Below are 23,403 nucleotides of genomic sequence, written 5' to 3' on the forward strand. Positions count from 1 at the left end.
TGATGTAACCAAAGCATGTTCTAGCTTTGGTTTGAATGTTATTCTCATCCTTTGTTTAATTTTGTAGATGCATTACCTCTTATCTGATTTATGCTCTTATTTTTGTATGGCAATCATACCATGTTATTTCATTGTTGGCTTTTAATTTCATCTTCCTGATGTAACCATAGCATGTTCTAGCTTTGGTTTGAATTTTATTCTCATCGTTTGTTAATTGTGAAGCTGCATTTCCTATTATCTGATTTATGATCTTATATTTGTATGCAAATCATAGCATGTTATTTCATTGTTAGCTTTTATTTTTATTTCCTGATTATTCTCAGCCTTTGTTTACTTTTGAAGATGCACTACCTATTATCTGATTTATGCTCTTATTTTTGTATGCCAATCATACCATGCTATTTCATTTGTTGCTTTTTTTTTTTCTTTCCTGATGTAACCATAGCATGTTCTAGCTTTTGGTTTGAGTTTTATTATCAGCCTTTGTTTAATTTTGAAGATGCATTACCTCTTATCTGATTCATGCTCTTATTTTTGTATGCCAATCATACCATGTTAGTTCGGTGTTGCCTTTTTAATTTCATATTCTCGATGTAACCATAGCATGTTCTAGCTTTGGTTTGAATTTTTATTCTCGACCTTTTGTTTAAATTTGAAGATGCATTACCTCTTATCCGATTCATGCTCTTATTTTTTTGTATGCCAATCATACCATGTTAGTTCGGTGTTGGCTTTTTAATTTCATCTTCCCTGATGTAACCATAGCATGTTCTAGCTTTGGTTTGAGTTTTTATTATCGACCCTTTGTTTAATTTTTGAAGATGCATTACCTCTTATCCGATTCATGCTCTTATTTTTTTGTATGCCAATCATACCATGTTAGTTCGATGTTGCCTTTTTAATTTCATATTCCGATGTAACCATAGCATGTTCTAGCTTTTGGTTTGAATTTTTATTCTCAGCCTTTGTTTAATTTTGAAGATGCATTACCTCTTATCTGATTCATGCTCTTATTTTTGTATGCCAATCATACCATGTTAGTTCAGTGTTGGCTTTTAATTTCATCTTCCTGATGTAACCATAACCATAGCATGTTCTAGCTTTGGTTTGAATTTTATTCGCAGCCTTTGTTTAATTTTGAAGATGCATTACCTCTTATCTGATTCATGCTCTTATTTTTGTATTCCAATCATACCATGTTAGTTCAGTGTTGGTTTTTAATTTCATCTTCCTGTTGTAACCATAGCATGTTCTAGCTTTGTTTTGAATTTTATTATCAGCTTTTGTTAATTTTGAAGCTGCTTTTGTTGCATATTGCATAACTACATAGCAGGTGTCGACCCAAATGATATACTTTTGGAAGAAGGAATCACTCAACATGATAACCAAATTATGTCATCACAACCCCGATCACAACGAGAACAGCGAGAAGAAAATCGACAATGGATTGAACTCAGAGACAAGATAGCGCATGACATGTGGGATCGATATAGTGGATTTGTGTGATCAGTACTTATAGTTTGTTATGGGTACTAGTAAGGACATCTTTATCGTTGCATGCTTTCTTATTGCCAATTTGATTTTTTTTCCCTTAACGTACAATGTCTGGACTACATGTTCTGTTTAAATTCTTCACTTTCCTTTCGTGGTTTATTTTGCTTATTCCTTGTATTTTTTTTTTACTTTGAACCACTTGATATGTCTTTCTTTTTTTTTCATGGACAACACAATCATACCATGTGTTCTTTTTATGTTTCACCCGATTGCTGTTAATAATAGGTCTGTTCTTTTCGTGTTTCACTTGTTTGCTGATAATCAATTCTGTAAAATGTCGTTATTTTCTTTTCATTAAACTTGATTTCTGAAATCTTAATTCATTGTGTTGTTAATGTTGACCTATTGAGATGGGGCATTCTTGTTCATGTTTCACTCGAATGCACAATATCATAGTTCTGTCCTTTGCATGTTATTTCATTGTTTACCATGTTAATTAAGTATGTGAACCGCCATTATATTCTTCTCATAAATCTTGATTTCTGAAATCTTATTTGTTTCTGTTGCTAATATTGCCCTTTTGATTTCTTGTATCCTCATTTTTTCCACTGGATTCAGATGATGCATTCTTATCATGTTTCACTCGATTGCACAATAGCGTAGGTCTGTTCTTTGCATGTTATTTCATTGTTTATCATGTTAATCAATTCTGTGAACTGTCATTATACTCTTCTAATTAAACTTGATTTACGAAATCTTATTTGTTTTACATTGTTAATATTGATCTTTTTGATTTCTTGATTCCTCGTATCCTCAGTTTGTTCCTTGGATTGAGATTGTACATTTTTTTTCATGTATAATAATATCATAGGTTTGTTCTTATCATATTTCACTCGATTGATGTTAATCATAGAAATCGTTTCTTTTTCATGTTTCAGTTGGTTGTCATAACCAATTCCGTAAATTGTCAATATATTGTTTTTCATTATGCTTGATCCGTGAAATAATTCGAGAAATGTTGTGTTTCTTCCCTGTTGATTTGTTTATTCCTTCTATCCTCATTTTTCTTCACCCGGAAGCAGATTGGGTGCATTTCTAGAATTGTCAATATATTGTTTTTCATTATGCTTGATCTGTGACATAATTCATCTTGTGTTGTGTTTTTTCCCTGTTCATTTGTTTATTCCTTCTATCCTCATTTTCTTCACCCGGAAACAGTTGGGTGCATTTCTGTAAATTGTCAATATATTGTTTTCATTATGCTTGATCTGTGAAAATTTTCATCTTGTGTTGTGTTTTTCCCCTGTTGATTTGTTTATTCCTTCTATCCTCATTTTCTTCACCCGGAAATAATTGGGTGCATTCCTTTTCATGTATGACAATATCATAGGTCTATTCACCTGCTGATCTCTTGATTCCTTGTATGCTCATTTTGTTTTCTCAGAATATGTTGATACGTTCAGGTGTTTGATTATCTGCAGTTTCGTGAGAACGAGGCAAGAGGATTCCTAGTCAAAGATATGGAACTGAGGAAGGATTGGATCGAACAATTTCTGTCGAGGATGGAATGACGAGATCCTGCATTCTACTTCCTACTTATTTCATTGCATGTCCCTGCATTTCATGCATCATAACTGACTCATGTTTTGATACGGAGTGACCCAGCAAGTGATATCTTGCTGTCGTTAGCGTCCGTTATGCATTTAATTTGTTTTTGGCTTTTACGCATTTCATGCTCTTGACATGTGTATGTTGTTGAGACCTAGTTGTATTCCTGTTGCTATGCCATGTTTGGATATTTGTGTGTTTGTTACTAACATGGCTATCTTTCTTTTGTTTTTGTTCGTATTTCAGGTTATGGTATAATGGCAATGATGAAAGGCAAGTGTGACATTGCACTGAGGCACACGCGTTTTATGGGACAAAAACCAGATTGGGGCGCTGGCGGGGCAAAAATGACTGGTAGTTCATTGCCAATCTTTTGCAGCCATTGCGTATCTCATTTGGTAATTGGTTCCCTATGTATTTTCCCGTTTCTAAATCTATGGATGTATTTGTTTATATGAGTGTGGCGAGGCAATCAGGAGGCACTTGCTGCCACCATTGCAGCCACCTTGTATAGTTTGTAGTCGCTTCGGTTGTTTTTACATAAACTATAATGCCAATGAATGTGCATAATGTCACTCTTGCTATTACCTGAGCCATGCCAAGAAGACAGGACTTGCTTCGGACACAAGGCAGACATGTAAGCAGATTATATGTTCATTATATGTTTAATTTTGGATATTATCTGATTTTAATTGCAATTACACTTGTAGGATCTGATTTATGAGGCATGTGGATGGGTTCCTTTGAGATACTACAAATACAGTTGTTCAGACAAAACAATGTTGGGGTCTTCTATTCAAAAATCTGAGGCTGGAAAACTGGGTTCGCAGTGCTTTTGTTGTTTTCGCAAAACTTTTGAAATCAAGACAGTGATGGTTGCATGTATTGGTAGATTCAAATTGTTATGTCTGTATGTTTTCACTCACCATCTGTTTGGTAACTATTTGAACAAATGATAGATCATGCTGAATTTGTATGGCTTTTGTAGTGAAGTATGTATGTTCCGAATTTCGTATTTTCTTAATTTCAATGGGTTTTTTAGCAACACAGCTATTTGTTGCTTAAATGAAGCAATCCAGTCTATCATCCTATTTTTTGTCTTGGTGCATAGTAATGTATGGGTGATTGGAAAATATAAACAAAAGTTTCAAAGATGATAATTAAGGATTGTCTTATTTTCTTACAAATATACAGGTTCCAAGTATTTTTTTTAATTACCATATGTAAATTTATTATATATATTTAAGTTGGTAATAGTTTGCAAAACTGGATATATAACTTGTACTTAGGAAAACAATTAGCAGACAGCAATTTCAATTTAAACATCATAATGCTAAAAAAAAATTAGAAGAAAGTATTAAGTCTTATAAAGTAATACATGCCTTAATTATGGGTTATAAGAAAACAAACAAAATTAATTCAATTAAAAATGTATTAATAAAAATAACCGAATTTATCATTAAATATGTTAATATGCAATGTTATATGAATAAAAAATAACCTATATAACCAAGATGGGGTAACCTCACCTCTATACCGAAGTGGTGTTCATAGACCCACTCGTGTTACTCAAACACAGAAACTACTGAAGTGATGTATTCCAGATTTTTATTTCCACCACCAAACACCTGAAGTGGTTACTGAAGTGGGGATTTCCCTCTCAACCAAACACATGGAAGTCAAGACTTCTAAATGAAATTCACACTTTCACTGAAGTGATGTTTTCAGACTTCCCCCACTTCGGACTCTCACTTCCTAACCAAACACACCCTAAGCATCGTGAACAGAGGTGAGCGCACATCAACTGCTGCAGCAAATGCTGGTGAAAGAGGTTAATTATATCACATGCTCTTACTACTGCTCATGTATTTTCAGAGGGAGATCCGGTCACCAGCAATGGTATCACAACTCTTCCAAGCGCACTCCAGGCTGAAGCTTGGAACTAGAATTTCTTTAACATGTTCATTTTTCAAGTAAAGAGCATCTTAAGCTCCTCTATTCTTGCTGTTCGAACCTCCTGATCAGTTAGAGCTCCAGATATCATCCTCTGTTTCCGTGCCTGCACAACTTCCATCCTTTCCTCAACTGTCCCCTGAAGGTTAATATCAGCAGATCAGTTACAACTTGCACAAAAATAAAACTATTGCAGATGACTTAACAATACTGTTAAAGCCTTTAGAGTATTTAAGTAATTGAAAACAAAAATACATTTGAAATCTTATTTCACAATGGGTAGCAGTTAGTGGGTTGGCTAGGGCTACTTGTTTGTGGGGCTTATTTGTTTCACTGCACCATTTGTCTATGGCCACACCCCAAATATGGTAATAGCCTTGACAAAACAATATTGATATGAAGAAGAGGACACCAACAAAATTTCTTTAGCTGGGCATGGTGTTAACTCAGTCCAACTCTCTCTTTCATCAGGGAATGGATAAGCCTAAGTGGATTATGAAGATTGTTGAGAGCTGGTTTTCAGTTTTAATTTCTGTTCTCTTACTTTTATTTTCTTTTTTCTGGTCTGTTGTTTCTTGTCCAGGGGATTTTCTTGTTTTGTTTTTGAATTTTTCTTGTAATATCTCTTCTTAACGGACTGTCTAATATAATCAGTACCTTCACAATAAACCTCCTGATTGAGACACTTTTAGTTTGACCAATACGATGTATGCGCATGACAGCCTGCTCCTCAACAGCTGGGTTCCACCAAGGATCCTACAGGAAATATAAATCGTAAATTCACACATTAAACTACAAGCACATCATAGTATCTTTCAACCGTTCAACAAGTTGTTTTGGCTTCCATTAAATACCATAGTCATGAAACAAATAGATAGATAAAATGTCTTCAACATTAGCTTTACCAACCTTGATTTGCGATCATGCAAAAGAAAGAGAAATGAAGGATTAGCTTCAGAAATTTTTAACTGAAAATAAATATTAGATACAAACCAAATATATCTCATGCAAGATTGATTCAACCTAAAAACTTAAGCTGATACGATGAGACCCAAACTATTCAAATCACATCAACCGGTGAGGGATTATTACTTACTCTTATATATATCTTTAATACATGCTAGTCTATTTTAGTCAGTTGCATAGCAAACAAAGTAATTAACCAAGCTTGATACCATAATAAATACAAGCTAAACATATATGTGCTTGATTTAACCCAAAGACTTGTAATTGTCATGAATACTTTGCAAGGTTCATTATAAGGTTAAAAGGAATAATACATGCAATATCTATCTTTAGCCTGGTACTACCTGGTGTTTATAGATTCAAACACCACAAATATTATAACGATTAGTCAAACTTCACATACCAAGAGGAAGGCATTGGTTGCTGCAGTAAGGTTTATCCCCACACCACCGGCTTTCAAAGACATCAATAGTACCTAAAACAGTAAACAGATAAAAAAAAGTTAAAACAGAAAACCAAGAAAGAAGCAACTGAGTCAATGATATGATGACAAACCAAAATGTTCTCATCCTCAGTAAACTGACTAATTATTTTCTCTCGTTGTTGTTGATTTGATGTCCCATCCAAACGAACAAATTTGAGATTGCTTCTGGAACCAGAAACATGCAACAATTTTAGCATTCTAATCTACAAAGTAAACAAAAGATGATGGAAGAAGTGCTAATATACTTTCACCCAATCCTTGTGTACACAAAAACTACTCTTTCAAGGACTTCCAATTTTCAAATATATTATCAATACACTAACATTCCACCATTTTCTATTAACGTTTCTCTCCTGCGTCTAACTTGTAGTTTACTGAAGTTTTTGCTTATTAAAAAGGCAATCTCTTATTATATGCGGATTTATAGAAAAACTGTATTTTACCGAGAAAGGGGGATTTGCAGAAGATCCAAAAAAGCAGTCCATTGACTGAAGACAATGCTTTTTGAACCCGCGATGACTGAAGCTTTTCCAGTTCTTGCAGTAAAACAGAAACCTTGGTGGATTCCACCCAATTCTTCTCAATGTCAATCTGAAAAAGCGGCTTTCAGTAGGTGCAGTAATAAGGTCTTGCTTGTTAATCACTTTCCTGTAGACACAAGCACAATCACTTTCCTGTTATGCTTACGTACAATGAAGTACAAGGGCATGAATAAAATCCTCACAATAAAAGAATAAATAGACACAAATGAAACAGCAGGATACCTACAAACAGGACAAAGACCAGCCGTTGTACTTCGCCAGCTAGCTAATAGGCATTCTCGACACAAACGATGAGCACAAGGTGTTAAAACTGCATCTTCAAAAGCTTCAAGGCATATAGGACATTCTCCTTCGCCTTTACGCAGCTCTTCCACAACTTCCTTAACATATGCCTTTGAAGGGATAATGTTAGAATCTCCACTGGAGTCCTTGGCAACCTTTAGGAAATGCTTTGCAAGCTTATTAAGGTCTGCATATTCTTGCGTGTCACCACGACTGGCCATATTAGAATTCCATAAATTAAAGAAAACAAAAATATCACCAAATATTAATGGTGTATTAGTAGTGCCCACAGGATCCAATTAAATAAACATATCAAAAGAAAAGCAGTGTTCTATCTACATGCAATTTAGAATTACATTAATCTTGGTAATCAATAATAAGTAGGCAAACCATGCTGTTAAGAAGGCAATAAATAAATAAAGAAGTTTCATTCCATGCGTGAAGACACAAAGGCATTGAATGGCATTAGTTATGAAAAATATCACCACAGTTCAATTTCACAGGCTACAGACTTCAGCATGAAAACTAGGAATAATCTGAGCAAACTACTATTAAGTTTCCTTTAGGGTAGACATTTACGGTACATAGTGAGCATATCTATGGAATGCATCTTGCATCCCCTTGCCTCAGAAGAAATTAAGTATGAAAGGGAGAAGTATTAAGAGTCTGTCAAGGTGCAAACCTCATGACAAGAAATGGATGGTCACAGCACTGGCGAAGGCGTAAAAAGTAACTCCAGAATTGAAGCATAATTGTGTAGAACCCGTCCTTGCTCAACAAATTGAGTCAAACTTTACCTGATTGAATATTCAAAATGTGAGGGCTTCTATTGCCAGAATGACATCATACAACCTCTCTAGCATAAAAAGCTAATATACCTTAGATTTTCTAAATAAAAAGCCTGATAGAAGTCCTGCTCAGCTGTTGTCAGTTCACAATAAATTACCTGAATGTCAGCTGGAGGAAGAACAAGAAATTGGCCTGAAACAGAGAACCAAGGGAATAAAATAAAGCACTTTAAGATATCAACTACAGGGTTGTGCATCTTAACTTACTTTCCATCTTTATCAGTGCTTGACTTTTGTTCTTCTTAACATTATTGGCTTTAAAATGGACTGCACCAACTTCAGGCGCGTTCATCACCCTTCCTCATAGGGCCTTTGTATAAGCTTATGCCACCTTCCATGTCCAAGAAAGCAAAATGATATCTATAAAATGCCTTCCAAAGGGAAAAAGTAAAGAACTGCATGTGGTTGAGTTTGTGTTTCTCCATAGAATAGCATCAATTCCTCCAGCAATCTTAGGGTGTCAATCACTTTAACTCATATGACATCAACAATTAAACAAGTGATCTATATTCGACAAGACAGACATCCACAAGTATATAGGCCTCAGAATCTTGTATAACATAACGCTAAAGATGGAACACAACCACAATAACATATAACTAGAAAGATCAACAGGAAGCAAATGGAATAAAGTATTCGACCAAGAAAGCGAGCTGCCTACAGCGGTTGACATAATGAGAACTGGGAAGACCATTTCACATGTTTTAATAGAAATTTGTAAGTAAGAATGTACACTTTTTATGAAGTCATAGCAAATGGAAGGAGGGGGATAGGGGATGGGTTCTCCTTTAGATAAATAATATGATGCACCAGGGAAAAAAGTTCTGCGTGAAATATTTCTGAATGATCATATTTTCTTTTACACAAAGGAGCATTAATAAAAGCAGGCAATCAACATGATTGCTAAAACACCATTCTGAAGTTGTGAATGCATGCAAATTGCTACTAACTTAGATTTACTCAAACTACAACAATAAGCACAATAAGTTGGGCAGATAGGGCAGTGTGCTACAAAGGGAGATAACTTACAGTCCCCAGTTTCCCCCAAGGCTCCATCCTTAAAAATCGAAGAAGACTGTATATATCTTCTAGGTTATTCTGCCAAAAAAATGATCAAGATCATCATAATTTCATGTTGAGTTTGGAGAAAACCAAGAGAACACAATAAACCAAGGATAGAACATCTATGACAATGCCATTTGAAGCATAGATGAGAACAGAGCTAAATCACACATCTAAAAGCCAAATGGTGCTTTAGAATGAACTGAAAAATCAAATGCCACTTAAAAAGGCTCAAAGAATGGCATACCTGAATAGGAGTGCCTGTAAGGCACCACCTACGGTCAGCAGTTAGAGCAGCTGCTGCAATAGAAATCTGGCTTTTTGAGGATTTTATAGTATGTGCTTCATCAAGCACAATCCTGAACCATCTAACTGAGTAGAGTACACCGTTGTCTTCAGCATTCTACATAATAGATACAGAGCACAAGGGATGAAGAAGAGCACAGTGTCAATATGTTTTCGAGAATATATGACTTACCTCAGCTGAAAATTCTGATCCTAACACACCATAAGTTGTCAGAACAACATCATTCTCTGCAAGAAGTTTTGCATCCTTTGGACGGCTTTGTCCATAATGGACATAAAGGGTAAGAGAACCACACCGAGCATGGGTTTCAATCTCAGCCTGCCGTTCAGTGAAATTGACATTCCCATTCAGTTAAATTGATATTCTCACTAGCGAAAGCCAAAAGGTATCATTTCATTACTTGAAATCATTATTAAGCACTAAATGACAAAGAAATTACCTTCCACTGGCCAAGGAGTGTCATAGGACAAACAATCAAATTTCCACCTCGAAACAAGGTTTTTGATTTGAAAAGCTTGCCAGAACCAGAAATGCCTTCAGAACTCTTTAGGCCAGTAAGTGATTGGTCAGATATATGGTTATTTCCATTAGCTTCACCAAAGGATCGACTCATCGAGGAGAACAGTGAGCCCCCTTTGTCAGAATCAGTAAGCAGAAGACATAGAGTCATGATGGTCTTCCCCAGACCCATTGCATCTGCCAGAATCTTTGAAATGCATGTTTAAATCAAATATAATGGCCAGTGACGAATTTAAGGACAAGAAGAAATTGTTCAAAAGTCATCACAGAAACATACTCCTCCTCTGGACATGTGCAGACTGCTAGGGAATTCAGTAGTGGCTTCCCCTGAAAATGAGTTTAAGTAAATGACAAGCTTCCTCCTGAAAGTAAAAAATATTGTCAGCCTATGCTTGTTTTATTTTGCAAAAAAACTTGCGTATATATCTGACATACTTATCTGCAACACGATATGCGTCCCAGCAGGGATGAAGACTTGTTGCTGCCTCCTCGGGACATTTTCCTTTCTCCAGTTGCACCATCCAGTGAAGAGCCTGCTTCTGGTATGGCCTTAACTCACATAACAGAGTGTCAGGTGCGTCCATTTCCTGTAATAACATAAAAAACGGCATAAATCAATAAGAACAATGTACCTGAGAATTTGTTGCACACAAGGGCAAAAAGCCAATCTTTTATGTGCACAACCTCTAATTCAGAACCATCTGTAATTCCAACGATTTTATTAAAATCATGATCTGAAATAGAATCATGACTGCTTTCCATTTTACTCCCTTGAGTAGATAGTTTCCTACATTTCTCTGCGGGTGGCACAGCAGTATGTGCACCAGAACTGTCCTGTACAACTACATTTGGTTAAAAAGAAAGTTGGAATTGGAATTTCTGACAAAGGAGAAAGAAACAAATATCATCATGCACCTTTGATTCTATACGCCGTTTTTTTGAGCAAATGTCATCTGGAGTAATCTGAGCCTGATTATAGTTACAAAAGTTAAAACAAACATCACCAGTCATAGAGAAAAAGGTCAGTGATGATGCATGATCCAAGATTGAATATACTTTCTTAAATGGGGTGAGGCCAAGCAATCTGAAAAGTGTTGGAAACGGATGCACAGTAGATTCCTCCGTTGCTGAACGATTTAACCTCGCCAATGTTTTTTGTTGTTTACGGAACATTAAACCATTGATGTACACACTGAACAGTGGACAGGTGAGATGATGTGTAAGTAACAAAGATATATTCTATAACGGTGAAAAAAGAAGACAGAAAACAGTCCAATTTCCCCCCCAAAGAATGGAAACCTCATATGGTCATTGTAAACCTGGCGAGAGGCCAGCTGATTCTCTGCATCATAGGCAAAATAAATTACCTGACTGATAAGAGGATGGTGTCCATGATGGCAAGTATTTCCGGAGCAGAACTGCAAAAGCCCTCGATCCTGATCTTCTTCTCCCTCACGAGCGGCGAAAGGCAGCGAGCCCATTCATTCGGGATGCGACCAATCTACACACAAAGCAAGCGAGAAGCAAATAAACGTCCGAAGAACAACGAAGGCGAAGGCGGTGGTGAAGAATTTTTCAGGCATAAATGGATCAGACCTCTCCAGATTCCTGTGTAGAGAAGCGCACTATCTCGGAACAAGAAGCCATGGACCGCCCTCTGCCGGGGAACTTGCCGGGGAAGGGAAGTAATTTTTATTTCGTGATGGAAAAGAGAAGTTCACCTTGTCCCCCACTTTGATCCTCCTTCCTTTGCATGTGGAAAGCCCCGCGAGCTCCGAGGTCCCGACAAGCCACCAGTGTCCCTCTATTTCTTGTTCCGATGACTCCGGTGGGGTGACGCGGCTCTCCGCGATAACTTTGGCAGTCGAAGAAATGGGACTCTGAGTCTCCTTGAGGATCACCGGGGGATTAGGGTTTTTGTTTGGAGGGGAGGAGGAAATGCGAAAGTGAGGAGTATCGAAGATGATGTTGATTGCAGCGGCGGCGTCGTTGTTGGCCATATGGAGGGCGCGGATGATGTCCATATCTGAGAAATCTTGACCAACGACAGCGCGAACGACGGAGACCTGTTCGTCGGTGGCCTTATTACCCATCGGAGTAGCATCAGACAGACAAACAAACAAACGAACAAACAAGAAGAAGGAGAAGAGGCCGATTGCACGACGATCAGATACAGATAGACGGACGCGCACTTCGATGGCTTTTCACGAAATGTGGGGCGCTATTCTTCCCGCCCTTGAACAACAGGATTCGATCCAGCTTAGATTTTCATTTTGGGCCAGGCCTAAAAAAACACCAAATCATTCTTATTTACACGGACATCAGCCCAACATCAATGTGATTTATTAAAATCAACCCAAAAAGTTTAAGATTTTTGTTATTTTATTTTATTTTGTTAGTGTAATGTTAGCATGGTCTTTTCATGGTAAACACATTATAAAAAAAAAACCAAATACATCAAAATATCTAAATATAGTTAAACCATAAAATATAGAATTTATACATATAAAACCATACTCCATAATCCAATACACAAGGCTCAACAAAACCAAAGATTTATAATGATAAAATTGTAATTAATAATAATTTTAAAAGTTCTACATGGACAAGAATCTCTCCTCATTTTATTTAAAAATGGGACAAATTGACCAAATTCTTTCTCTACATGGAAAAAAAACAAGGAATCCCCATCTTTAAAAAAAAATCATTATAAAAAAATAAAATAAAATAAAATAAAGTATATATATTAAATAAAATATTGAAATTTTATTTAATATATATATTTTGATAATGTGGGGCCTATATTCCACTTTCAATATATTCTTGTGATTTATTTATGTGATATTTGATTTATCTGTTTTGCTTCAGCTTTGAAAAAAAAAGTAAAAAAATAAAAATTGTAGATCCATTTGAAGATTGCATGGATACTTGGAGGTGTTCATCGCCCTCCAATCCAAAGCCATGGAAGGGCCAGAAAGCAAAACACTATTAAGTACGTACGCTCATATACTACCAAGACGCATGAAGGTCACGGCATGTTCAGGTACATATATAGACGCTAGCATGCTTGTCGTTCGACTAGCTACCACCTGAACTTCCTCACATTCTCTCAAGGCTAGGATCATGACAAGTGGCCGCTTCTCTCTGCAATTCTCAAGGAGATCAGTATCATGTGCACAGATATACGTGCATGTCTAGCTATATATGGACTTATGTGACGTCTTGTAAAGAGGTCCGAATGTGCTATGAACCCAAGGATACGGAGAGTATGCATGGGAGAGCTGGTGGAGTTGCCCGGCGCGGAGGATCGCTGAAGGTGATGTCGAAGAGTTTGGGTTTGGAGTTTGGACGTGGATTACTTGCACTTGCAGGGAGTGTTTGCTTGGTGATGAGGGACAACTACTATCATATCTGATATCCCGGTTGATGTAGATGTAGTGGAAAATCGCGCGCAATGAAGGTTCCAGGCTTCCAGCTGCAGGCAATCAATGTGAGTGCCACGCCATGGCCTCTCTTCGATCTGTTCGGAATCCGGATCAAAGGAAAAGGCTAGCTAACGCTACATAAATGGCCCCTTACGTAAATATATAGTCCACACTCATGGTAACGGGGGCCACAGTGGCTCCAGCCTCCAGGTTAGTGCCATAGAGCCAGGGGTCACCACCATTTGACAATATATGGTTCACGCGCTCCCACTCATTAAGCGCAATTTCCGGCCTGAGCCCGAGTTTGCTCAAACTCAGGACGAAGGCGCATAATAAACTCATACATACGTCGTGTCCCATCATGATTACGACGACGTGAGCAAGACTCAGAACAAGTAAGGATCTGGGCAGCATGAGTAGCACAGTAAGGAGGAGTCAGAGCATCAATCTGACGCCATAAGGCACAATACCGACTATAGAACTGGTCGACAGAATCCTCGCCCTGCTGAAGACTAGCGAGAGACTGATATAAGGTGTAAAGTTGTGCCTGACTAGAACCACAGTAGCGATGCTCAAGATAGTCCCACATGTCCAGAGCAGTGGAAAGATCAGCAATCTGAGTGCGAATATCAAGAGTGACCGTCTGACAGATTATCATTTTAGCTGTAGAATCATCAGCAGCCCATTTCTCAAACTGCTGCTCAAAGACTGTGAGAAGAACAGAGGCCTCGGTGGAGGGAATGGTGTCCGGGATAGAAGGGGCAGTAGGAGCAGTACCGGTACCATCAACGTGACGAAGAACACGGATGCCATCAAGAATTCGCTTAATAGTGAGCCGCCATGCAATGTAGTTGGTGCCATCAAGAACAACATCGAATGATGGAGATTGCGATGACGCGACTCGGTGAGTACTCCCCATCGAATCCATAACCATCCATTTTTAATCACACGTGTACGAGTACCAGTTAAATCAATGTCTGTGCTTTTTGAAGACAGAGGGTCTCTTTAGATTGGCAGCTTGTGTTTGGAAAAAGGCTCAAAGCCTTGAATCAAGGAAATTTAAAATGGGGTCGGTCGTAGAGCATCATCACCTTCCCGTGACAGCAATGGCCACGAGCGAAGCAGTATGACGAGTGAAGTCTGCGACCAGCTGAGTTGACGCTGTGGTGACAGGCGGCGTCTGGTGAGGCTCTGCATGTGGCGACAGGGAGCCTGGTGACATTTGGGGACGCAGTGAGCTGGGAGCGCTGGCTGGAGCGCGAGCGTCTGGTGCGCTCGTGCCTGGGCGGCGAGCGTGCAGCCGTGGCGCGGCGATCGGGCTGGTAGGGCTGCTGGGACTCGGGCGGCGCGGGCGCGGCGGCGCGGCTGGGCTCTGCGCGATGGCGAGCAGGGCGCACGGCCGGGCTCTGCTGGCTGGGCGACGCAGGCGCCTGGCGAGGGTGGCACGGACGCGCGTGGTGGGCGCTGGGCGCGCGGGCGCAGTAGGGCGAGCGGGCAGGGTGGCAGAGGCGGCGAGGGCAGGCTTGCGTTGTGCTTGCGCCAGGGCACTGACAGTCCTGAGGGCGCGGGCGGAGTTGGGGTGTGAAGCGAGATTTTTTTGATTGAAAGAATGAGGGATGAAAAAGAAGAGGTGCAAGAAAAAGAGTGAAGAAAAGGTATAGAGTGGCCGGAGAGATGACCGGAGAGATGGCCGGAGAGGTGGCCGGAGAAGATGGCCGGAGAGGAAAACCTAGTCTGATACCATGTTAGAAGAAGAAATAAAGAAAGAAGAGAAGAAGAAGTGAATCAATGCTCATCTCATATCTAAACAAGTGTGATCATGGGGCTTCATATAGAAGCTAAGTGTACAGGTATACGTATGTATATACATACATACATCTAATATACATACACATATCTAACAGTTTGTTCATCCCCAATGAAACACATCTTTACTGGTGCGTTTCACCTTTTACATGAAGAATGTGACTACCTTTAGACAAGGAGAATGCCTTCCATCTGGCCCACATCCACCTTGACACCATAAACCCTCCTAGTGCGTAGACCTGCAAGACATGCAAATTAGATATTGCAATGCCAACAAGCATAGACATGTCAGTGATGTCACATACACTAGAATGTGAATAGACACGATACAAAGCATAGCAAACAGCCAAAAAAATCATCCCTTTTGCTGCTTCATATTAATTTAACTTCTTGTTGCACTAAGGAGCAAGGATAAGTGCCTTCCTGTAGATAACTATCACGAATTTTTTTTGAGAAAAAAAAAACAGCTATTATTCCACTGAACTTGAAACTATGTGATTAAGCTGCATTACAAGGGCTAAGCCCATGAACATATAGATAAGACATATATAGGAGTGACTATGAAAAGATAACACCTGATATACCTAACAGAGATTATCACGAATTTACTGATGGGTATACAGTCATAATTCCATTGGAGATTGAAACAATGTGATTAAGCTTGCATTGCAAGGGCTAAGCCATGAATATAGAAGTAACTATGAAAAAGATAAGTAGATAACACCTGATATACAAGTAACCTAATATATCATCTAACAAAGATCATCCCGAACACATCATCACAGCTCCTGGTAGCATAGCATGAACTAGGCATGGGGTTGTGGAGGCAGGGAATCTCCAAGTGGACGCACGCTGCGCTGCTTTACAGCTAGGAGTCTACAGGTCTTCTGGAGAGAACAAACAAAGTACCTTAAAAAGTCAAGCTAGATGACATCCATCTTTAATCCGCCTCAGTGACTAAAAATGTGAAATTGAGCATAGATTATTGATAATATAAAATATAAAAAGGGGAAGTTAAATGTGGATAGTGTTGATGCTTGATGCAGAAAGCCCTTTCCATTGCAAGAAACAATGGGTGAGAATATAAGGCTGAGAAATCTGAGAGAGATGAATTTATAAAACAAGATTATTTAAAAGTTCCGTCGCAGAGAATCATCTGGACTGAGTTAAAATGGGCAAAGAAATTAAGGATCTTGATAGTGTATGCCTTTTGATCTTTTTTGTCAGCTGAGATCCCAGTAATTAATGATATCTATCAGCTTGCTGTAGAAAAATATCAACAATACACACCTCTCAATCCCAATACACAAAAACTTCTGAGCATACCATAATGGCATGCGCAAGACAAAGTGCATAATTTGTGTTTGCCATCATTGTTGGAAAGACAAAAAAGGAGAATTGCTTCAATGAACTTAAAGACCAACATCCCTGAACTTCATGTAAACAAAACTAGTGAACGCTGAATGCATCACCTGACATCAACGGATGCAGAAGGGTTGCTTCAGAATAATGTGAATGTGAAACCATAATTCCCATTTATAACCCTAGTTGTTTTAAACATATTCCAAAGGCAAAATTGACGGAAAACACAGCAGATGAGGAGCTATGATAATTAATTCCATAACAACAATCAGCTTCATTTGAATCAGGTTGAGTATTTAATTCTCATCTGGACATAATCTCAGAAACAAGTAAATGATTTTGGGAGGGAAATATAAAAAGGTTAAAATTGTGGTAATGCATGGCATGATTGCAGAAGCTTAGAAGAAGCAGATCAAAGCAAATTATCACTGCGGTATGGCATGCGCTCACTCATCGTTCCTAAAGCGGGGCAATGGGCAAAGGTGCCAGTCATGATTTCTGCCCACCACACCACATTCTCACACTCTCGACAAGAATACCTTTACTTTTTCATTATTTCTTTTACCTTTGTGAACTTTTTTTTGTGTCTTTTTTTATCACAAGGCCTTCATATCAGCCCTCGAAGGGACAAAGCAAAATAGAGTAATGGGTCATCTGAGCGGTTTCAAAAGGGAGCCCAATACAGCAGAGCAGTGGAAAATAGAAGGCTGCCGAGAGGAAGGGTGGGTTTCTTTGTTTCCAATCATCTTTTCAAGTAGTAAAGAGGTTCATTACAGCAGATTCAGGTACCTATCCTCCCTTTCTTTCCACCTCTTCTTTGCTTTTTGAAACTTTCAAGTTTTAAACACATATTCCCGCTGGTAACTCACAACACGAAGGTAGAAGGTAGAGAGAGAAATTATTACTAACAGAGAGCTGCGTCGTCATCAGGTACGGGATTGACACAATTCTCAACCCCTGCCCGGCTGCCCCCTCAAAAGTTTGAAATTGTCTTCGGTCGGTGTGTGATGGTGCGAGTGTGAGAATGGAAGACGTGAGATCAATGGTTATTATGGCGCCTTCCAACCTTCACACCCGTATCCGCCTGTGTCTTCAACTGCTGCTGCTGCTGCTTCAGCAACTGCTCATCACGTCACTTCCACAGGCATTGCCTCAGCTCAACCGCAAGCCTAGTGACACTGATGCCCTCATCATCTTCCGGTACAGGGCAGACGCGCACGGTAATCTGGATGTGAACTGGAGCACACCCGACGCCTGTAAAGGTAGTTGGCGTGGCGTTCAGTGCTCAAGAGCTGGCAGAATCATCTCTCTCTCCCTCCCATCTCTTGATCTCCGGGGACCCCTTGACGCTCTCTCCCACCTTGACCAGCTTAGATTGCTCGATCTGCATGACAACCGTCTCAACGGTACCCTCCTCACTCTCCTACCATCCCTTCCAAACCTCAAGCACCTATACCTTGCCCACAATGATCTTTCCGGCCCTATACCTCCTTCAGTGGGTCTCCTCAAGCGCCTCCTCCGCCTCGACCTTTCAGACAATGATCTCTCTGGTCCTATCCCCGCCAACAGCATTGCCAACCTCACCCGCCTCGTCAGTCTGCGCCTCCAGAATAATTTGCTTTCTGGGCTTGTCCCCGACCTCTCCAAAGTGCTTCCACGCCTTGACGAATTCAACGCCTCCAACAACGAGCTCTATGGGAGGGTCCCTGATGGCATGCGCAACAAGTTTGGGCTGACATCCCTCAATGGCAATGCCGGGCTCTGCGGGCCCAGTCCTCCTCTGCCACTCTGCTCCTTCAGACCACAGGAGCCACCTTCTTCCTCATCATCGCAGGCGGTGGTGCCCTCCAACCCCAGCTCCATGCCTGATTCTTCCACGGCTAACGGGGGGCAAGTAAGAGGTAGAGTAATGGACAAAGAAGGAAGGAGGGAGGGATTGAGCACCGGTACAATCGTTGGGATAGTTGTGGGGAATGCGTTGTTCCTTCTGGTGGTGGTCTCCTTTTCAGTGGCTTATTGCTGCTCCAGGAGGTTTGGTGGTGGCCGAGATGAGGATAAGAGGAGCAATGGTGAAGGTCATGACGGTGGTTCCCATTACACGGATGAGAGGGGCAAGGGAAACGGCAGGGACAGCGGAGATAGTGGTGCGGCGCTGGCGACACAGACTAAGCTAGTGTTCTTCGAGGGCGACGAGGGCGACGAGGAGGAGGAGGAGACTGGAAGTGACGGAAGCAGGAGGAGAGGACGTCACCGGCGGTTCGAGCTAGAGGACTTGCTGCGCGCATCGGCAGAGATGGTGGGGAAAGGGACATTAGGAACAGTGTACAGGGCGGTGCTGGAGGACGGGTGCATGGTGGCAGTGAAGCGGCTCCGCGATGCCAATCCGTGTCCAAGAAAGGAGTTTGACAGCTACATGGGCATCATCGGTCGGCTGCGGCACACCAACTTGGTCAACCTCCGTGCCTACTATTACGCCAAGCAAGAGAAGCTGCTTATCTACGACTATCTGCCCAACGGCAGCTTGTACACTCTCCTTCACGGTAATATATATTCTCAACACTGAACAGATGAACTGGTGAATGGTTGCATGTACATAATTATGCAGTGGTGTGACTGCCTTATGTCCAGGAAACCGGGGGCTGGCAGATTACCATTGGACTGGACTACAAGGATTAGCCTGGTTTTTGGGAGCTGCTCGTGGGCTCGCCTGTATACATAAAAGAGTATGCATCATCCAAAAATCCCCCACGGGAACGTTAAATCATCTAATGTCCTCCTTGACAAGAACGGCATGGCTTGCATATCTGACTTTGGCCTGGCTCTGCTTCTTAACCCAGCCCACACCACGTCTAGATTGGGAGGTTACCGGGCGCCCGAGCAGGCTGAGAACAAGAGGTTGTCCCAAGAGGCGGACATCTACGCGTTCGGGGTGTTGCTGTTAGAAGTGCTCACTGGGAGAGCCCCGCCACAGTATCCTAGTCCTGTCACCAGCCGTGGCGGTAGCCTCATTGCTACCAATCTGCCAGAGTGGGTGAGGTCAGTAGTGCGGGAGGAGTGGACTGCCGAGGTGTTTGATGTGGAGCTGAAGCGTTACAAGAACATCGAAGGGGAGATGGTGGCCATGCTCCAAGTAGCACTAGCATGCGTTTCCCAGCAGCCGGATGCGAGGCCGGCCATGTCAGAAGTGGTGAAGATGATCGAGGAAATACGGGTGGAGCAGTCACCACTTGCCGAGGATATGGATGAGCCTCGTGCATCCCTCTCACCTTCTCTTGCCACCGCCACCACTACTGAAGATGGCCGCCTCAGCTATTGAGATATGTTGTTTATCCAGGTCCCTTTTGCTCTTGCATTCCATCTTCTGGAGGATCAATGAGACCGCATCATGCTTGTGCTTGAAAAGGCAGCTAGCTTCTCCTGTTGCTTGCGTTTGCTCAACTAGTTAGCTTGTGTCCCCCCTCTTATAAATTCTCCCTTCCCAAATATCACCAGGCATCTATCACCGTTTGGCCTTTGTTTCCTTGCAAAACCAGGATATATTAAAAAAAAAAACCGATTTTCTGTTTCAGAGGTTAAGTTGGATGCTGGCCACCAAAAGAACAGAAAATTTAGAGTAATCATTTAAAAGCACATTCGCCATTAACCAATCAAACGGTATTCAAATGCAGCCTGGGTCTAAATCTGAAAATACAAGAAGCTGCACACTCCTGAAATTAACATGCGGGAAGATAAAATGCAATAACTATTTTCCCTCATACATGGGTGGTCTGGCATGAGCCTTTCTTTCAGCTAGAATTTAAACTCGAAAAGTGCAGACTCTGCTTATTATGAAAATCTGTTATTTCTAAGCAGACGAATCTTCAGATCTTCCTCCAGTGTTCCTTTCCCTCCATCTGGCCCACATCCACTTTAACACCATAAACCCTCCAAGTGCGTACACCTGGAAGACAAGTAAATTAGATCTTGCAATGGCAACAAGAATAGACACGTCACATGCACTAGACTGTAAATAGGCACAATACAAACCAGAGCAAACAGCAGATAATATCATCCATTTAAAAAGTTTGTTGCTTCAAATTAATTTAACTTGTTTTCCATTAAGGATAAGTGCTTTCCTGTGGATAACTATCATGAATTTACTGATGAGAAAAATCACAGCCATCATTTCATTGAGATTGAAACAAAGTAATTAAGTTTGCACCACCAGGACTAAGCCCGTGAATATATAGATAACAGATGAATATAGAAGTGGCTATGAAAAGATAACACCTTATATACAAGTAACCTAATATATCATCTAACAGAGATTATCACAAACACATAATCACAGCTCATGAAAACATGAACTGGGCATGAATTTGTGGAGGCAGGGAATCTCCAAGTGAGTGCATGCTGCGCAGCTTTACAGCAAGGAGTCTCCAGGTCTTCTGGAGAAAACAAACAATTGTACCTTAACAAGTCAAACTGAATGTGATGTTAAGCGTAGATTATAAAAATATAAAAAGGGAACGCTGAATGCAGATTGGGTTGAAGCTTGATTCCATTGCAAGAAACAGAATTTATAAAGCAAGATTATTTAAAAGTCTGTCGTGGATAATCTGGGCATGATTCTGATGGGCAAAGTAAGAATCTTGATGATGTACGCTGCCATTGATCTTTTTGTTAGCCGAGTTTCCAGTAATCAATAATAACTAACAGCTCGCTATAGAAAAAGATCAACAATATATACCTCTCAATCCCAATACACAAAAACTTCTGAGCATATCATAATCGCATGCACAATATAAAGCGCATAATTTGCGTTTGTCACCATTGTTGAAAAGATAAAAGATGAAAACAACAAGGAGAATTACACCAATGAACTGAAGGATCAATATCCCTGAACTTCATGCAAACAGAATTAGTGTATGCCGAATGCATCACCTGAAATCAATAGATGCAGAAGGGTTGCTTCAGAATAATGTGAAACCATAATTCCCCTTGTTTGTAGGCGTATCAAGGGCATTAGTTGAATTTCATGGTGGCAAAAAAGTTATGCAGGCAGATTGCACCATTTGACATGGATGTGCAATCAATTTAGTAGAAAGAGTTGCTTCAAACATGAACCAAAAGCCAAAAATTGGCCTAAACAAGCATGAATCCCTATCCAACTAATATCCCTTCTTTGAAATAATTGGCCACTCACTGAAAAATTCTGCTTCTGGCGGCATAGGACTATCTTCTTCACTATGTGTTGCAACAGAGTAAATATGGATAAACCTCCATTCATTCACCAAAGTGCTTTCACAAGGTTATGAAACACGAAAGACAAAGCATATGTAATAACACAAAATTGAGGAACCAAAGAATTATTATTTATATTTAAGGTTTACAATCTTTTATCCATTAATTATTGTACATTCATTGATTGCACAAGATCTACTCTACCAGTGAATGAATTAATGAGCAACTGCTTTTGTGAAGAACACATCTCATAACTGAAAGAAACAGGTATTCCAGCATCTTAGTATAATTGCTTATGCACAATTGGATGACGAGGAATTCCAACTCATACCAGAATCATCCACAAGGAAGTCTACTATAGGGCTGTAAATAATGTTGGGGAAACATGAAAAAGGCAAAGGGGTATGGCGAGCTCAACTAAACCCAAAGCAAAACCATGTACATCATGGGTGATGCATGGTAATATAATCTATATTAATGAGACATGGGGCCATTAAATCTAATCCTAGGCTCCGTTTTGCACAGCGGTATGTTGAACCTAGATTGTTTTGATTTGCCACCATGTTACCAATCGCTTGCTAGTTCGTTCCTGAAAGTGGAACTTTTATCTTAAACGCTTACTTACTAGCTTCGCCCAGAAAGATAGAGATTTATCTCTTAACCGATCGGCTGTGGAGAAAGAATGAGACCATCTACATGGAGATTTCGTCAAGTTTAATTCACATACTTTTTATTAGGTTCACATCTTCATTTGCCTTGGACATTGGAACAAGCAAGCAAGCAAGCAAGCAACCCAACCTGTAACCGTCCTTAAGAACATAATGGCCAAAGAGAAGAAGAGTACCTGCCACATGTTGTTAGGGTTCATGCTCTCGGAGGATTCTTCGACTTGTAGCTTGAGCAACGGAGGCGTGGTGGAGGATCCACTCATCCGGAGGGCGGCATCCGGGAAGGTGACCCTCGAGGGAGGGGAACGGTACTCATCAACCGCTGAACCCTCTCTTTTCACCCCTCCTTCTTCTCCGCTTCGCGATGTCACCGCCATCATCACTTCTCTGGAGCCTGGGCTTGGGTTTCCCCCGGTTTGGTATATAGCTTTCGTTTGGAGGAGGGATTGATTCCTTCCCACCACGCAAAACAATCGACCAATTTTCCAAACCCCAACGCAATTTTAGGTTGTGATTCTGGTTCTATCGCTCTCTAATAAAAACTAAGCGAATGAATGATGAGATTGGTGGGTTCGGAAAATCAATGGTTCAACTAGTTTGGCTCGACACCTCTTTTAGTTCTCTAGGACACCACGAAATTGCTTTGTCTAACTTGGGCACTTTGGGTCAAAGCCCAGAGATTGATCCAATCTTGGAAGACGAGGAACTGCTTTTGCCTTTGAGACAGACAAATAATAACGTGTATTACTATTTCTCTGACAAAGGCGGGGGTCAGGCCCTCTCCGTCTAGGTTTGACCTGAGAATTGAATCGAGTTCCTCCGCACGCCAATTCCATGTTAAAACTAGCTGCACG

The 23,403-nt window shown here is 40.4% G+C and overlaps 3 protein-coding genes across 5 annotated transcripts; 1 reads left to right on the top strand and 2 right to left on the bottom strand.

The window, feature by feature from the left end:
* Window positions 1-4,729: 4,729 nt before the first annotated feature.
* LOC120261394 (DNA repair protein RAD5A-like) lies at window positions 4,730-12,301 on the bottom strand. Its single transcript, XM_039269271.1, is given in 24 exon segments — window positions 4,730-5,194; window positions 5,713-5,811; window positions 6,425-6,496; window positions 6,577-6,670; window positions 6,949-7,016; window positions 7,019-7,102; window positions 7,105-7,153; window positions 7,270-7,542; window positions 8,012-8,055; window positions 8,057-8,120; window positions 8,208-8,310; window positions 8,698-8,743; window positions 9,207-9,275; window positions 9,487-9,642; window positions 9,718-9,864; window positions 9,986-10,252; window positions 10,343-10,427; window positions 10,501-10,652; window positions 10,750-10,899; window positions 10,981-11,034; window positions 11,122-11,257; window positions 11,433-11,566; window positions 11,662-11,753; window positions 11,756-12,301. Coding segments are annotated over 24 exon segments (2,964 nt in total). The 5' UTR covers window positions 12,159-12,301; the 3' UTR covers window positions 4,730-5,071.
* Window positions 12,302-17,654: 5,353 nt separating this feature from the next.
* Window positions 17,655-20,210, top strand: LOC120261735 (leucine-rich repeat receptor-like protein kinase PXC1). The gene is given in 4 exon segments (XM_039269718.1): window positions 17,655-19,210; window positions 19,298-19,341; window positions 19,343-19,375; window positions 19,378-20,210. Coding segments are annotated over 4 exon segments (2,202 nt in total). The 5' UTR covers window positions 17,655-17,682; the 3' UTR covers window positions 19,975-20,210.
* Window positions 20,211-20,297: 87 nt separating this feature from the next.
* LOC120261734 lies at window positions 20,298-23,221 on the bottom strand. 3 transcript variants are annotated; one of them, XM_039269716.1, is made up of 2 exons: window positions 22,726-23,178; window positions 20,298-20,598 (listed from the first exon to the last, which is right to left on the bottom strand). In XM_039269716.1, the coding sequence occupies exons 1-2, from the start codon at window positions 22,927-22,929 to the stop codon at window positions 20,503-20,505; spliced, it is 300 nt and encodes a 99-aa protein (XP_039125650.1). In that variant the 5' UTR covers window positions 22,930-23,178; the 3' UTR covers window positions 20,298-20,502. The 3 variants fall into 3 exon arrangements, with proteins under 3 accessions (XP_039125650.1, XP_039125651.1, XP_039125649.1); XM_039269717.1 differs by lacking the exon at window positions 20,298-20,598 and adding an exon at window positions 20,605-21,085 and having other exon boundaries at window positions 22,726-23,213; XM_039269715.1 differs by lacking the exon at window positions 20,298-20,598 and adding an exon at window positions 21,097-21,581 and having other exon boundaries at window positions 22,726-23,221.
* Window positions 23,222-23,403: the final 182 nt, after the last annotated feature.

This window comes from Dioscorea cayenensis, chromosome 5, assembly GCF_009730915.1.
Source record: "Dioscorea cayenensis subsp. rotundata cultivar TDr96_F1 chromosome 5, TDr96_F1_v2_PseudoChromosome.rev07_lg8_w22 25.fasta, whole genome shotgun sequence".
NCBI lineage: Eukaryota > Viridiplantae > Streptophyta > Magnoliopsida > Dioscoreales > Dioscoreaceae > Dioscorea > Dioscorea cayenensis.

What these genes read in the sequence shown, in the direction of transcription:
- LOC120261734 (XM_039269715.1), bottom strand. Translation starts at nt 22,929, where the DNA reads ATGATGGCGGTGACATCGCGAAGCGGAGAAGAAGGAGGGGTGAAAAGA. An exon ending in ACCCTAACAACATGTGGCAG is followed by an intron (nt 21,582 to 22,725) that starts GTACTCTTCTTC and finishes TATTGATTTCAG; the next exon opens with GTGATGCATTCGGCATACAC.